The following is a 13,624-nucleotide window of genomic DNA, read 5'->3' as shown; positions in this document are numbered from 1 at the left end:
ACCTTGCTCTGCTGAGTTAAAGGCCAAGAAAACAGGATGCGCAACAAAGACCCAGAGAGCCCCCAAAAGAGCGGACCGAAAGAATATTGAGATGGGCAATGGAAGAAGGCTTAGAAGAAAAAGGGGGAAAAACGGGAAATTTCCGTAACGGCCGAAGAGGCCATAGATTTCAAAGAAAATAGACTGGTTCTGTTCCCCCTGCCCCTGATAATCTTGATAGACATTATCAAATCAGAAAATTCGAAGAAAATAGCCTGGTCCTGTTCCCCCCACCCCTGATAATCTTGATAGACATTATCAAATCAGAAAATTCTTTTAGACATGATCATGAATATTGGTAAAACTCGATTGCCAGAATTACCACCATCGCAAGGCGAACGAAAGGAACCTTCGAAGGAGGAGTATTCAAGGAAAAACAAAAATTCAGAACCAGATACATCAGAAACCAAATCTGAACGACCCTCCACGGATCTGGAAACCTTTGTTGCACAGAGCACGAAGCAGGAAATAAAACCGACGATTGATCTGAATGAGAGACCTAAACCCAAAGAAGACCACGCTCAACTACTTTCCTGAATACTTCCTAATTAGAATTCCTACCCTTCTGAGTGATTCCTATTTCTAAATCCACCTTAGAACTTACGCTTTTAGAGGAAGGGGAATTCTGCTACCAACACTGCCTGCTCTGCGCACAAGGCGGTAGATCCTACCTTCGAGGTTTGCGGTTCTCCATGACCCCCGGCACCGTTAGGGCTGGTTCTGGAACAGGAAGGGGGGCTGAAAAAGAACGATTAGTATCTACAACACTACTACTACTATCCTTATCTCTAGTTTCCGTTAATTTAGTCATAAAGCTAAAAAATAGACTAGACATACTCAGCTAGTAACTTGTCCTCTAACTTTTTGAATAATTCTTCCATCTGATCTACCGACCAAGACTACTTGCGCCTACCTGACTGATACTACACTGTGTCTTCCTACATAAAAACACAAACAGAATGTCGATCGTGTTTGAGGGTACTCATCCTACGCTTGCAGGACATGAAGGGCGATGAGCATCGGCATCCCCAACAGTAGAAGGCTCTGTCGTCGAAGATGTAAACGAAGTTGAAGTATCGGTAGCTAGCAGACGGCGGCGTCTTCTTGTTTGACTTATCCAATCGAATCAAAGTACCAATCCCAAAGTCAAAATCGGGAGAAGTTCCAAATCCCATCAATAAAGTATCCATCCAGGAGAAAATCGTTAAAACAGTCCAAATCGTGATCTGATGTCCAAAAACTTGAATGGGGGTCGGGCTAAATGACCAAAAGTTAAGCCTGATGTGGGACACACCCACACAGCATGGCAAACAAAAAGCAATTGGGGATCTCGGCCTCACTCGGCGGGACTTGCAGCAGTGTTGCCAACGGTACTTCAGGTAACTCATTTGACAAGATTTTCCTGTAAGCGTTGGTAATGCTGACAGTTTATTACCCACTTAGTGGGTAAAAGCTATGGGGATGTAGTTCGGGCTGGTCAGTGACCAGGGATAATTCAGGTGTTCAGGGAGTGTACTGCAATATCTACTTTCCAACTGTCATAGTTCCAGAGTTATTACAAAATAGGAAATAATTTTTTCTTCTGCTGTTTTCTCAAAATTTATTTTTTCAAAAATAAACTCTTGTTTCTCCAAGAAGACAACCAAATTCAATAAAACTTTTACAGCACGTAGTATAACTATATATCTTGATTTTGCTGTTGGCAAATCATTTTTGAGTGAAAATTTTTATTCTGCATAATATTTTGAAAAGTGACATCATGATTTTTTTCAACTGGAGATAAAAAAAAACCTAAGAGGTCGAATTTCTAAATTTCCCTAACAATGATTTTTAATTATTAGTTGTAGAATAAGTGGCAAAAATTTGAAACAAATTCCTTCAATCATAAGGTAGCAAAAGCACTTACTTTATAATGGGGCCTTATGGTGTCCGTGCTCCCCTAATGGTCATTATGATTTTGCATAGTCATTTACTATTCTGGATGGTCATACCTGATCATTACCATAAAGTATTCCTACTTATTTCTATGATCCAAACTTTACTTGCTCTTTGATGCATTCCCATTTTCTACACTACTTCTACCATTAGCATGTGTTAGTGTGCATTTTCCTCAATAGCTTTTATGACAGAGGTGTCAAGTGCCAAGTGTCTGCCAGAATACTTTTTCATTTTTGCCATTTCATTACCCTCCCTAATCCAAAGATACTAGTGGTAATAATTATGAAGAACCTAGTGAATTCAAGAGATAAAAATAATAGCAAACATTTGTCTTAAAAAAAATGTGTTACCATTGGCCACCATTCACAAAACAGATGTGCTGGAAACTGACAAATACAGAAATAGCAGATATGCTCAAAACTGACAAATACAGAAATATAAAAAAATGCTAAATCCGTAAGCGATTACAACAACACAGTGGATGGCATTCTTTATTTTTTCATAAATTAAGAAATGCAGTAAATTCAGTGTCACTTCAACCATAATCTCTCTCAACCTTATAATGCTGTATCATTATATTGCATAATTCAGAAACAAATTCAACTAGTATATAATTTCTTATTTTTCCCATTTTTTTATGACACCAGAGTTAAATTGGGAAAGTAAAAACATAATATTTCACTTCTTCCAAATTATTGATAATTTTAAAAATTATGCACTGCATATTACCCTATACAGAACTCCTAAAAAGAAACATACAAACTGTTTATTTGTTTTTATAAATTTCCAAACAAAACTCAAAGGGGTTACAGCGTCAAGGAGCTTTAAGATTATCTTTTTGTTATGTGGTTGGGGTGACTGACCACTGTTGTTGCCATATCTTAAGAATACGTTTTAATAACCATTCTCATACTACAGAGTGGGAGCTATGCAATTCAAATTTGCCTCTTATAGCACTTGTAGCCTTCCTGTCAACTAGTTCATTTTATTCCTGAATAACCAAGGACCGAACAAAGCTGTATTGAATTTTGCCTGACGGTGTCAAGAAACAGCTACTCCTGAGCTTTTTGAATCAGCTACTCCTGAGCTTTTTTAACCGAAGGTTGAAAAGGGTTAAACTTTTTTCATTTGCCTTACTTCTTTCCATTGTAAAATGAGGTATGGCAAGATATTTTACTATGTAACCGGGATAGAAGAGTGACATCCAGCAATGAATGAGTGAGGCAAACTTAGTGAATGCTCCACAGCAATGCAGAAAAAAATAGATAAAATGCCACACTACTCTGTAAATTCTCAAATGTTCACTGTGATCTTTCACGAACCCCTTGCTAAAAATTCTAAAAATTTCAGTAACAAGTATATATTATCTACTAACAGCTGACCTTAAATGTTTCATGAAACTTCATTACATTATCCTTGCTGACAAAGTCATATGGATAAGGAAAGCATGGACCACGAAGCTTCAATGCACTACCCTTGCTGACACAGGCTTACGAGAAAGCAAAGCATAAAATGGTGATGCACATGATAGACCCATGCAACTTGGGTCTAAATTGTGATGACTGAATTTATCAACATTTTAAAAGCAAATTATCAGCATACAGTACTTGTTATAAAGTTTCACCAGTGACACTTATATCTATAGATATCCTGTACATTATAATGTGGCCTGAATCAGAATCACTGACTCACATGGTTTCATTAAACCAGTTTATCATAATATTAAAGTTCTCTGAATAATTTATGCATGAAAGATGAGTTTATGGAGAAACAACTTACTTTTTCAATCCTTGCCCATTTTTTCACATCTATCTCTTTGCGTCCATCGGATTCGGTTGTAATCGTCCTTACTGCTTTAAGGGCAATAGAGCATGCTAAGTCTGCATACTGCCCCAAAAACTTGGTACCAATACAAGACTTGATTACATCAACCATTTTTTCTTCACAGTCTAAGTCAACCGGAACACTGAAATAATAATAAAATAGTTGGTAATATGAAAGGTACTTTGGCTGAAAAAAATTTGTTTTACTGCAGCTCCAGAGGTATGACAAGAAAGATATTGTGAATAATTCTTGAGATTTTCTTTTAACACAGTTGGTACTTTATAGATCAAACTACACAGGACTGCAGCTTGTCTTATTGAAAAATGTTGTATCTTAATTTTTGACTGTACCATGTATCCAAATACAGTACTGGCTGAATTACTTAACCCCTTGTGGACAGGTAACATACATGTTAACATATAGCTTTGTGGTGGAGTCTGGGAAACATATATGTTTAAGATTTCGCACCGTAGAATTTGAACGAATTTTGTGGGAAAATTGCTCAAATCTCTTCCATGGGCCATAAATGAATCATGGGAACTCTTAGCATAACTTGAACAGCTGGTTGGCACAGGAGAGAAGGATCAGTTTTCCTAGTGATGTCCTAGGGGAATGTCTAAAATTCCCATCCAATGACGTCTCGTAAGTATTTTACAATAAATTTACTCAGAATTTGTTACTGCTTTTAGTTCTTATCTGTTATGGTACTGTGTGAGCTGTAACTATAATTTTACAAAATAAAATTTTAAAAATATTAAAAACACACTTATAACTTGGTAAAATTAGCATATTTTCACGACCCTTTTGGAAAAGAGGCCCCACACAGGGTTGGAAATATTCACTTTCAACTTCCCCTGGAAGATACAGAACATTTTTTTCGAATTTTTTTTTATACCATGTGCATATACACATCTTCCTCTTCCCATTGAAGAGTTTTTTCTTTTTAAATTGGCCATCCTTAAATTTAGCCCAGTCTAGGGGTGCTTAATATAAATTTAGCCCAGACTGTGAGGGTTAAATCTAACTTGTATTCATTTTAAAGAAAAAAGTGTCTTGAATAATTTAAATTAAAAATTGTAAGGTAATTGATGCAGTCTGCTATTAAAAAAACTTAAGAGGCTGAATTATTTGAATACAGTATACTAACAGACTATCATTAACACAGTTACAATGCACTGTAGTTTAATAAGCTCAGAAAGTCACAGAACTACCATGCACAGGGCTTCCCAGAATGGTTTGTTCACAAATGACAATTGAAAAAGAAACAAAATGCAAGAAGGGAACACAAGTGTGTCAAGGAATAATTGGTGCAAGAGCCTTTAGTATCATTACAGTGTGTTGTTTAAGCATATTGTAAGCAGTGACCCACGCAGGTCCTGGCTGAGTGAAATGAATGGGTAATATTTAGAGATATGTAAGACCTAAGTCTATAGGAAATAGACACTAATTAGTAGTTCAAGTGATAGGATTGAAGACGTTCTCCTCTGTAGATATATATCTTATGAATGGCTTCACCACAATGGGGTGAGGATGACCACATTGTGGCCTCCCATTTTGATGGTACACATTCTTACATGCATCCTACGATAGTCATTTAACAACTAAGTACCCAAATTCACTGGGTTTTTAGGGAATGGAGTCATCCATTCCTTTTGGTTCAGTTTGAGAGTCAAACACATCTTAGGGAATGGAGTCAAACACATCTAGTTGTGAGTCAGACATGCTACCTAGCTGAGCACCAAGGCCAGTAAAAGTGCCTTTAAAATAAGCTGTTGCAGATTCATTCCACGCAGACATTGCTCATAAACACTAATAGTGGAATGTACACAAGCTAAAAATAACTGTAAGTGAAAAACTAGACACGATAAGAATAAATGGATTTCTGACAAACATATATCACCATGAACTTTTATCATAATTTTCATATTACAAAATGTATCTGATCTGCTAACTTGCCTGAGCTGATCTTCAAGAGCACAGATAGCATCTTCTAATGCTTGCCTGTAAGCTTGAATAATGACAACAGGGTGCATTTTGTGCTCTAAAAACTGTTCAGCAACTGCAAGCATCTCTCCAGCTAGAATGACGACACTTGTGGTACCATCACCAACCTGTAGAGTGGTGGCATGAATTTAATTTTTTCATCACAATTATTAATATGTCACCTACACAACAAAAATAAGAATACTTTATACAATGAATTCTAAAGCACTATATCTAAAACTAGCATGAAGCTTAGTTGAAACAGTGACATTTATAGTCAGTATTATCAGTACACTCACCTCCTCATCTTGGGTACGGGCAATCTCAATCATGTGCTTGGCAGCTGGATGCTGAACAGTAATTTCTCGGAGGATTGCATTGCCATCATTTGTCATTACAATTCCTCCCATAGGATCCATCAACATTTTCAACATTGATCGAGGGCCAAGGCATGTACGTATCACATCTGCTATCATCTGCAAGAAAGATGTCATGCTATTCAAGGCAATTATTGATGGAAATTATACATACACCACCATATCCCTCTACTTTACTTGCTTAGGATGTACATTATAATATGACATTTTATAATAAAATAAGATTTTATATCATACTTACCTGTTGTTTACATATAGCTGTAATTCTCGATCTCGACAGAAAATTCAAAACTGGCGGTCCCGCTAATATATGGTCAGGTGATACGACTACCGCCCTCTACCGGGGTACCTGGATCCATTTCCATCAACTAATCATATTTTCTATGTCCCCTTGTCCCTTGCGGGAGGCGGGTGGGAATGTTTTATATGTAAACAACAGGTAAGTATGATATAAAATCTTATTTTATTATAAAAATGTCATTTTATACATGAACTTACCTGTTGTTTACATATAGCTGATTGCCACATTGAGGCGGTGGGCATGGACAGCTGTAAGTGTTAAATGGAAAAAACCTGAGATCATCAGGCTAAGAAAAAACGTCTTAACTTTGGATCCTTACCTGCTAAGGAAGCTGTTTTTCTCGGTTACTGCCTCTGTAACCTGCTATCCTTAGTGCAACTGAAGGCCTAGTAGCTCAGGCATGGGTTGCTATATGGAGAAAGGTCTGTTGGCCCAGCCGTCTTGACACAATCAACAAAGCATATAATGCCCCTGCTCAGGCGCGCAGTACTCAAAGCATCCACCATCATATCACCCAACCATAAAAACTCACACCAACCTATTAAAATTAGACCTACTAGGCCATCTAACCTCTTAGGCTCTAGTAGTTCGACCAAAAAAACTTCTGCACCAAAGGAAACTAAGGAGAGGATCTAGAGCCTCTGGTTTCCTTGCCCATCACCGTGTCAGAGCGCAATAAAGGGGCCCAACGTTTCTGCAGTCTTCATATGTGGTTTGGATCTGTCTCAGATAATGCGAGGCAAAAACAGACGAACATCTCCAATAAGTTGAACTTAGAATGTCCTTTAAAGCCATGTTCTTCTTGAAGGCTAAAAGAAGTTGCAATAGCCCTAATTTCATGAGGCCTCACTTTAACTAAGGGGAAATCCACATCCCTTAATTCCTTGTGTGCCTCCTGAATCAGTTCTTTCAAAAAGGAAAGCAATCCCATTTTTAGATAGAGGTTCTTGGGGTTCTTAGTTGAGCACCATAAAAAATCATGAGTTCCTCTTACACTTCTGGTCCTGTCCAGATAGAATTTCAATGCTCTGACCGGACAGAGAAGTCTCTCCGTTTCTCTTCCACTCAAGGAGGATAGGCTAGGAATGGAAATTCCCTTGGCCATGGATTACTAGGGTTTTACGTTCTTAGCTAGGAAACCAAGGTGAAGGAAACTACAGCCTTATCCGACAAAACCAACTCTTTTGTCCAGAGCATGAATCTCACTTACTCTCTTTGCCGAGGCCAGTGCCAAGAGAAAGAGAGTTTTCTTAGTTAGATTCCTAACAGAGCAGGAACTCAAAGGCTCAAAAGATTTGGAGGTAAGCCACTTTAGCACCACATCCAAATTCCAATGCGGTACGAAGAGATTTGCCTTTAGTGGTAGCAAAGGATTTAAGGAGTTCTGCAATATCTTTGTCCGAGAAAAGGTCTATACCTCTATTCCTGAAAACTGCCGCCAGCATACTCCTATACCCCTTAATCGTGCTGACAGCCAATTTCTTCTCCTTGTGCAGAAACAAAAGAAAATCCGCCACCTGGCTTAGAGTCGTAAGTGGAAGACACTCCAGACTCGGAGCACCACTCCCTGAGCGCTTCCACTTCGGCAGATAGACCTTTGTAGACGAGGCCTGGTTGATCTAGCCATTGCCTGCGCCACTCTTCTAGAGAAGCCTCTCTCCTGTAGAGTCGCTCGAGAGTCTGAACCCTGTCAGATTTAGATCTGACGGGTTCCTGTGGAACTTTCTGCTGTGCAACTGGCACAGAAGGTCTGGTCTGAATGGCAACCTCCTTGGCCAATCCACTACTTTCTCCAGTAGCTCTGGAAACCATGATCTTCCTGGCCACCATGGAGCTATAAGGATCATTGACACACCTTTGTGTGCTCGAAAACTTTCAGGACTTCTCCCAGCATCCTGAAGGAGGAATGCATAAAGGAAGAGACCCGACCAGTCCAGGAGCATGGCATCCACCTAATGCTTCTGGGTCTGGAACAGGAGAGCAAAAGAGAGGTAGTCTGCGGTTTTCCTCGTTGCGAACAGGTCTAGCATGGGAGTTCCCAAACCTTCCACAGGCCTTGGCAGACTTTCTGGTGGAGGTCCATTCCGTCGGAATGACCTGGAGTGACCTGCTGAGGATATCCGCTCTTACGTTGAGAGCTCCCGGGATGAAGCGAGTTACTAGCTCTATGTTCTTGGTTGCCGCCCACAAAAGCAGGTCTTTTGCGATCTCGAACAGAGAGAAGGAGTGAGTGCCTCCTTGTTTCTTCACGTGCGCCAGAGCTGTGGAGTTGTCCGAGTGCACTACTATCTTTTGTTTTTCCACCAGAAGCACGAAATGTTCCAAGGCTAGATGTATTGCCTTCAACTCTTTCGCATTTATGTGCCAGTCCCGTTGGGATGAAGACCAATTGCCTGACACTTGAAGATCCCCAATGTTGCTCCCCAACCCTCGTCTGAGCGCGTCGGAGAACAACATCAGGTCTGGGTTCCTCTGTCTCAGTGACAAACCTCGATCTAGTTTGCTCCTGTCGTTCCACCATGACAGGTCTTGCTTTACTTGAGTGGATAGAGGAAAAACAAACGAATCCGTGTCTTTCTTCCTGTTCCAGATCTGCTGTAGGAAGAACTGAAGAGGTCTCATGTGTAGCCTCCCAGACTGACGAACATCTCTAGCGATGAGAGGGTGCCTAAAGGCTCATCCATTCCTTGGCAGAACAAGTCTTGGCTGCCATCAGGTATCTCACTTTCAGCAGGCATTTCTCGATCCTTTGAGACGTCGGAAAAACCTGAAAAGAACTGAGTTCATCCGAACTCCCAAATAAGTCAAGTCTTGAGATGGAGAGAGTTGTGACTTTGGAAGATTTACTATGAGTCCCAATTCATCCGGTAAGAGAAAGGGTCCTTTGTAGGTCCTTCATGCATTGGCCTTTTGACAGAGACCGGATCAGCCAGTCGTCGAGGTAAAGGGAAATGTGAATTCCCTCTAAGTGAAGCCATTTCAATTGGAGCCATCGTCCTTGTGAAAACTTGTGGGGCTGTTGATAGGCGAAGCAAAGAGCCCTGAATTGAAAAGCCCTGCCTCTGAACACAAACCGTAGGGAATTTCCTTGATCTCGGATGGATAGGTACATGAAAGTATCGTCCTGGAGATCGAGGACACCATCAGTCTCCTTCCTTCAGGGAATTGATAACCGACTGTGTGGTTTCCATCTTGAATGGTGTTTAAAGCACAAATTTGTTCAGGGCGCTTACGTCGAGGACTGGTCTCCATCCTCCTGACGATTTTGGAACCAGAAACAGGCGGTTGTAGAACCCCAGGAGATGAAGGTTCGAGGACTGCTTCTATGGCTCCCTTTTGAAGGAGGAAGTAACTTCCTCCTCCAACACCACAAGTTTCTCTGAGTCCCTGGATGATACGTTGAAGTCTACTGGCGAAGACTTTAAAGGAGGACTCTCTGAGAAGGGAATGGTGTAGCCTTCTCTCAGAACGTTGATCACCCAGGGTTCTGCTCCCTTGGCCTCCCAAACTTGCCAGAACGACTTTAGTCTGGCTCCGACCGTTGCATGAAGGACCTTGAACTCATCGGTTGGTACCCCTAGCTTTCTGGGGATGAGAAGAGAATTTTCCTCTTCCCCTAGCACGGAAAAGGGCCGAGAAGGAGTACCCGAGAAGGCCTAGAGGATACAGGAAAGAAGGCTTGGGTACTACTGGAGAAGTCGAAAACCTGGGTCTTTTCAAGAATGAGCCAGTAGGTCTTGAGTGGACTTCCGTGAGAGAGGCCTCCCAAATTTCCCTAACTAACGTGGCGGGAAAAAGGGATTCCTTAAACAAAGGAGCAAAAGAAGAGCAGATTTCTGGTTCCTGGAGACTCCTCTCGCGACAAACGAAATCCAATGTGCTCTCTTCTTCAAAATGCCAGTAGCAGTCACTGAGGCAATTTCTGACGCTCCGTCCGTGATGGCCTTGTCCAGGCAGGCCAAAATAGCATCAAGATCTGTAGCAGTCTTGGGGGAAGATCACAGACTTTCACTATCCTGCTCAAGGCTCCTATAGACCAGTCAATAAAAGAAAAGATCTCCAAGATCCTATAGGAACTCTTCACCAGATGGTCAATTTCCGAAGACGAGAAGCCGACTTTGGACCAAGAAGAAAAAGCTGAGCGACGGGCAGAATCCACAAGGCTGGAGAAATCCCCTTGAGAGGAGGCAGAGTCTCCCAAGGAAAAGACTTCCCCAGTCTCATACCACGAACGAGACTTAAAAGACAGTTGAGAGGGGAAAACAGAAAGATGTTTTACCCTGAGATCTTTTCTTGCTCAACCATCCTTCTTGCCTTGGAGAGCTCTTTTACGAAACAGACAGGACCAGCTTCAGAAATCTAGAGGAAGGAGGTTTAAAATCCTTGGCAAACTGCGTAGTCGGAGACGAAGGGAAGCTGGAGCAAAGTCTTCTTGAAAATGTTCTTCAAAAAGTTGTAAGAGATGCTTAAAGTTGGACGTAGGAGCAGACGGAACATCATCTAATTCTGAAACATCGGAAACTGGGGAGAGAATCTCTGAAGCAGTTGGAGCACCGCGGATAGAAACGTCTCCGGGAGCCAAACTTGCGTTATCCTCTTGAGTATCGCGAGCGTCACCGAGGCGCCAAGAGCCCGACCAGCGTCAAGCGTATCCAAAACATGAGCTTGAGAGGTCAGGAGCCTTAGAAGATCCGAGAGCCAAAGAGGCGCCAAAACCACGGTAGCGCTAGAAGTGCAAACATTGTGCGCCTTGGAAACGTGTTTTGGAGGCGCCAAGCACCAAAGTAGCGTCGTGAGTGCGGCCGGTGCGGCGGGAAGTGGCGCCAGGAGCGCGATCGGAAGCGGAGCCAGGCGCGCGAGCGGAAGCGCGCCAGGTGCGTGGCGGGAGCAGAGACCGGAGCCTCAGTTGCAGAAGGAACCTGAAGTGCTGGAGCTTTAAAACCTTCGAAAAGTCTCAAAACCTTGTCCAATTTGTCCTCTTGCGAAAGGGCCAGGAACCGGAGGCATAAAAGCCGACTTGGGATCCAACGGGAAGGAAGCCGCTACTTGCATGCTAACAGGAGGATCCGGCGCTTTCGCTACGATCCGTAGAGAACGTACATCCGGACTGCCTGAAGAAGAAGAGATCTCTGGGCTATCCCAAAAGCTACAAGACGGAAGAGGAGAACGTGCGAAAGTTTCTTGATAGGAACTTGACTTGGAGAGGAAGCTCTGCGTCTCTTCAGCGGCCTACTAGACTCTGACTGCTTCAACTCCTCCTCGTGAAAACAGAAGCACAAGAAGACACTTCCGCATCGCTTTTACTATAGCGAGCTGCAACAGCCTGGGACGCAACAGGACTGTTAGAGGGAGCAACTGCTCGTGAGCAGACCCCACTTGCCTCCCTTCGGCTTTGGCATGTCTTCTCCCTGAGCCCTGGGAGCCGGACAGAGGCCTCGACCTAGAGAGCGAGGGGGACGAACAGTCACCTCCTCCACAACACTATCACTCAAAACACTTCGATGTCTAGACATCGCACTCACATCCTGGCCAATCTTCTCTTTCGCAGAGAAAAGAGCCGAAATCTTACCATCAAATTCTGCCCGAAGGTCTGACACGGTAGTGGGTTGAAACAACAGGTTCGGGGCAGGAATAGGAACAGGAGGGGTAACAGGAACAGAACAAGAGGCAATACTACTCCTACTCTGGGAGGAACTTCTGGCCAAGCCTTACGTGCCCTATCTTTACTTAATTTTGCCTGATATTTAGCCAACTTTTTGCCAATCAAGCACAGACAAAGACAACATTCATCACATCTATCCAGATTCTGCACAATTTCCTCTACAGTCTACAGTTAGAGCAAGAAGAGTGAGGGTCTATGTTAGACCGAGACATTCGAGTTTTACAACCCCATAATATCTAATTTGAGATCCTGAATCAGACATAACTAGAAAAAAATCTCAACCAAAGCCAAAAACAAGCCAGAACCGTCAACAAAAGTGGGTACTTCACCAAAGAAGAAACGAAAAAGCACCGATGAATTTCTGAAGAGGAGCAGACGACTAGTCACCGGCCCCGACAGAGAAAATATGATTAGTTGTTGATGGAAATGGATCCAGGTACCCGGTAGAGGGCGGTAGTCGTATCACCTGACCATATATTAGCGGGACCGCCAGTTTTGAATTTTCTGTCGAGATCGAGAATTACAGCTATATGTAAACAACAGGTAAGTTCATGTATAAAAATAATTATTCTCACTGGATACATGTTTTCCTTGAACATATGCCTTCATATCAAAACATATAGGATACCCTTTGGTATATATGGCCCATTTACTCTTAGTCACCTGGTTCAAGGTTGCAATGCTAATGTTTAACCTCAAACACTCACTTAAACTTATATTCTTATAGTGTAAAGTACTAATAAGGCAGCTCAAGGAGAGGTAATTTGTGGAATTCATAATAATTTGATAGTTACACTAGTCTCCTGGCAACTTAGGTATTAAACACTAACACTGGAAATGCTAAAAAAAAACGTTAATGCTGTATTACTGTAGTACATGATTTAATGTAGGATTAAGTTTCGAATCACCACCATGTTAGTAACTGACATCCACATTAAGCCCATCATAGTGGTCGGTTAGAATATTAGTAAATAATGAGAATTTAGATATGACAATATCAAGTGAGAAAATCAGGGAATAAAGCAAAACCTAATGTACAAAATAAAAATGATTATGTTAACAACTTCACTTTTTACTTTTGCAGTGGTAAACACAATTTTTCTGGCATGGGATTTTCGACCGAATTCTAGTTAACGTTGGTGTGCTGAATCCAAATATGCAATCAGTTTTTGTTCATCACATCAGGTTTTCAAGATATAAGATATTACATATTTACATGAATTGGCAACTTTGTGCTCACATAAAAGAATTAGATGCAAAGATGTACAAAATATTTATTGTTTATGATAAACTCACAGCTACATGAACCTCCTTTTTTTCGACATTCTGTCATGCACAACATCTGGAACATCCCTCTTCAAGCTCCTCCCATCTGCCTTGGTAGCATTCTTCCATAATTTTAATATACTGATGAAAGCGTTCACCTTGTTCTTCACTGACATCACCCACGTTCTCGGGAAAATTACTTGAACGACTGTGTAATTAGTGCAATTTTTTGCT

The 13,624-nt window shown here is 41.6% G+C and overlaps 1 protein-coding gene across 3 annotated transcripts in view; it reads right to left on the bottom strand.

Moving 5' to 3' along the window:
* LOC136835035 (T-complex protein 1 subunit gamma-like) overlaps positions 1-13,624 on the bottom strand; it is a 772,440-nt gene that overhangs the window by 31,648 nt on the left and 727,168 nt on the right. For all 3 annotated transcript variants that reach the window (XM_067098148.1, XM_067098157.1, XM_067098136.1), the window contains 3 exons: positions 6,084-6,260; positions 5,758-5,912; positions 3,757-3,943 (listed from right to left, as the gene is read on the bottom strand). In XM_067098148.1, the coding sequence (XP_066954249.1) occupies positions 3,757-3,943; positions 5,758-5,912; positions 6,084-6,260 (519 nt within the window). The remainder of the gene's footprint in view (positions 1-3,756; positions 3,944-5,757; positions 5,913-6,083; positions 6,261-13,624) is intronic.

This window comes from Macrobrachium rosenbergii, chromosome 4 (assembly GCF_040412425.1).
Source record: "Macrobrachium rosenbergii isolate ZJJX-2024 chromosome 4, ASM4041242v1, whole genome shotgun sequence".
Classification (NCBI taxonomy): Eukaryota; Metazoa; Arthropoda; class Malacostraca; order Decapoda; family Palaemonidae; genus Macrobrachium; species Macrobrachium rosenbergii.
This window is presented reverse-complemented; position numbering and strand designations above follow the sequence as displayed.